This window comes from Poecilia latipinna, unplaced genomic scaffold (assembly GCF_001443285.1).
Source record: "Poecilia latipinna isolate Pla-1442-1.1 unplaced genomic scaffold, P_latipinna-1.0 Scaffold7320, whole genome shotgun sequence".
Lineage (NCBI taxonomy): Eukaryota > Metazoa > Chordata > Actinopteri > Cyprinodontiformes > Poeciliidae > Poecilia > Poecilia latipinna.
The window spans coordinates 1-1,955 of record NW_015119936.1 but is presented as its reverse complement, the minus strand read 5'-3'; the positions used below and the strand labels follow the sequence as shown (position 1 = coordinate 1,955).

The window sequence follows — 1,955 nt, the reverse complement described above, 5'->3', positions numbered from 1 at the left end:
TGACAGGTAAACTCTCTGCAGGTGTGATGTTTGCGGTGGAAACACAGTTTTTAACCGTCATCGTCATTTTCACTGTTGTCTGATGTTGATCGTTGCTTTGCGACAATTTTGTGAATCATTTGGCTGTACTACGTTAACATTGGAAGTGTGCAACGCTGAAAAGTCGCATTTTGTTGGAAAGCGCCAGATCAATAAATGCTCTACAATCATAGAACCACAGGTGTTGATTCATTGGATCTAGAAGATCCAATGAATCAACACCTGTCAGTCAGCAGAGCCCCAGATTCTTGGGTTCGTTTTGTTTTCTTTGATTAACAACAAGTCACTACAACGGGTGAAAACACTTTTACAAGGGATTTGACACGTCCTTACTGTCTTATTTAAACATCCTTAGAAATGAACAGTTGTGATAATCCTATGAGGTTTTTGCTCAGTTTTAACATGTACATTTTGTTGCATTTGTACTTAAATCTGAAAACAACAAAATAAAACTACGTGATTGTCCCTTTAATGGAAAACCAATGACGTTTTGTGTCTGCATGATTTCTTTACCATCAGTTGTGTCATTTCCTGATTTGGACTTGTTAGCTGAAATAAAAACATATATAGTATAAGGTTTGAAATTAATAGTCATTACTATGTCAGCATTCTTTAAATTTCAATTATACATCCTCTCTGATTTGGATCAAACATTTACCTTTCTTCCTGAAGTACAGGAAGTACAAGGCTCCGAAAGCAGCTAATACAACCAGAAGTATCCCAAAGGCCACCCATCCAGCTGAGGACGATCCCGACTCTGAATAAAAAGCAAATATTGTTCTAATAAACATACTACTCATAAAAGACTAATAAAAGAAACTTGAGGGTGAAACCACAAACCTTCTTCTAATGAATTTTCCAGACGCATTCTGGTCTCCTTTGGTGCTTCATTGAAGAGCCCAACAGAGCAGGAGACCTCAGAAGAACTGGAGACCAGAACCCAACTATGGACTGAATAAAAACCAGCAGAGTTTTTGCTAAACATCACATCAGCAGGTGTGAGAGCTGTTTTGCCGTCTGACCAGCTCAGCTCAGGCTTTGGATGCCAGCCGTCAGATTGGCAGCTCAGATTAACTTTGTTATGGTCTTTCATCACTGCTGACAGGAGAGGTTGGTGTCCAGTTTCTGGAATAAGAAGAAGATGATCATTTGATGTGGACATCATTCTGTTTGGTTTTGTTCTCGTTCTGTTTCATGGTTCTCACCTGTCACACTCAGACTAATAGATGCACTGTCAGAATCATCAGAGCTGCTGACAAAGCATGTATATTTTCCTGCATCTTCAATTGTGACGTTTTCCAGTTTCAGGCTGACATCACCTGCCTTTAATCCACCTGACGTTTCTTCCTTTAAGCCAAATGAGACTCGGCCAGCGAACGAAGCTTTCTGGGATGAATAGTCGAAAGCTCTTGCCTTATAAAGCAGGACTAGAGTACCAGACTGATCACTCCCTTGATACCAGTGTACCTCCATATCTTTTGCACTCTGAGAGGAAGTGAGCCAGCAGGGTAAGATGGCTGTATGACCTCGCTGGACTGAGACAGGAGACTTTACTGAAACTGTGAAAGTCTCTGAAACTGAAAAGAAAAGAAAATCATAATTTGAGTCATCTTTTCATTTTGTTCTGGTATTAGATTAAGTATGTTAAGTGTTTCAAAGTAAAATGTTCCATTGATTTCAAGTCTGAAGTCTTTCAGTACACCAACTGCTTTATATTTAATCATTTTCCCAAACAATAAATAATGATAGTTGCACCTCAATGCACGGTAAACATTGGGAACTGATTTATTTGCTGTTTGAGCTGCATTTTTCTATACTGTTGATTCCAAAAGACCATGATTTTTTTCAGTAATTATTTTTATGTTATTATGTTTATAAAAACACACCACTTTATTATAAAGTTGTGATTCAGTTAT

The 1,955-nt window shown here is 38.3% G+C and overlaps 1 protein-coding gene across 1 annotated transcript; it reads right to left on the bottom strand.

The window, feature by feature from the left end:
• Positions 1 to 479: 479 nt before the first annotated feature.
• On the bottom strand, positions 480 to 1,623 carry LOC106944193 (butyrophilin subfamily 3 member A2-like; the record flags this gene model as incomplete). The annotated part of the gene is made up of 4 exons (XM_015027413.1): positions 480 to 588; positions 698 to 796; positions 880 to 1,164; positions 1,245 to 1,623. Coding segments are annotated over 4 exons (872 nt in total), but the record flags the coding sequence as incomplete, so codon positions are not given.
• Positions 1,624 to 1,955: the final 332 nt, after the last annotated feature.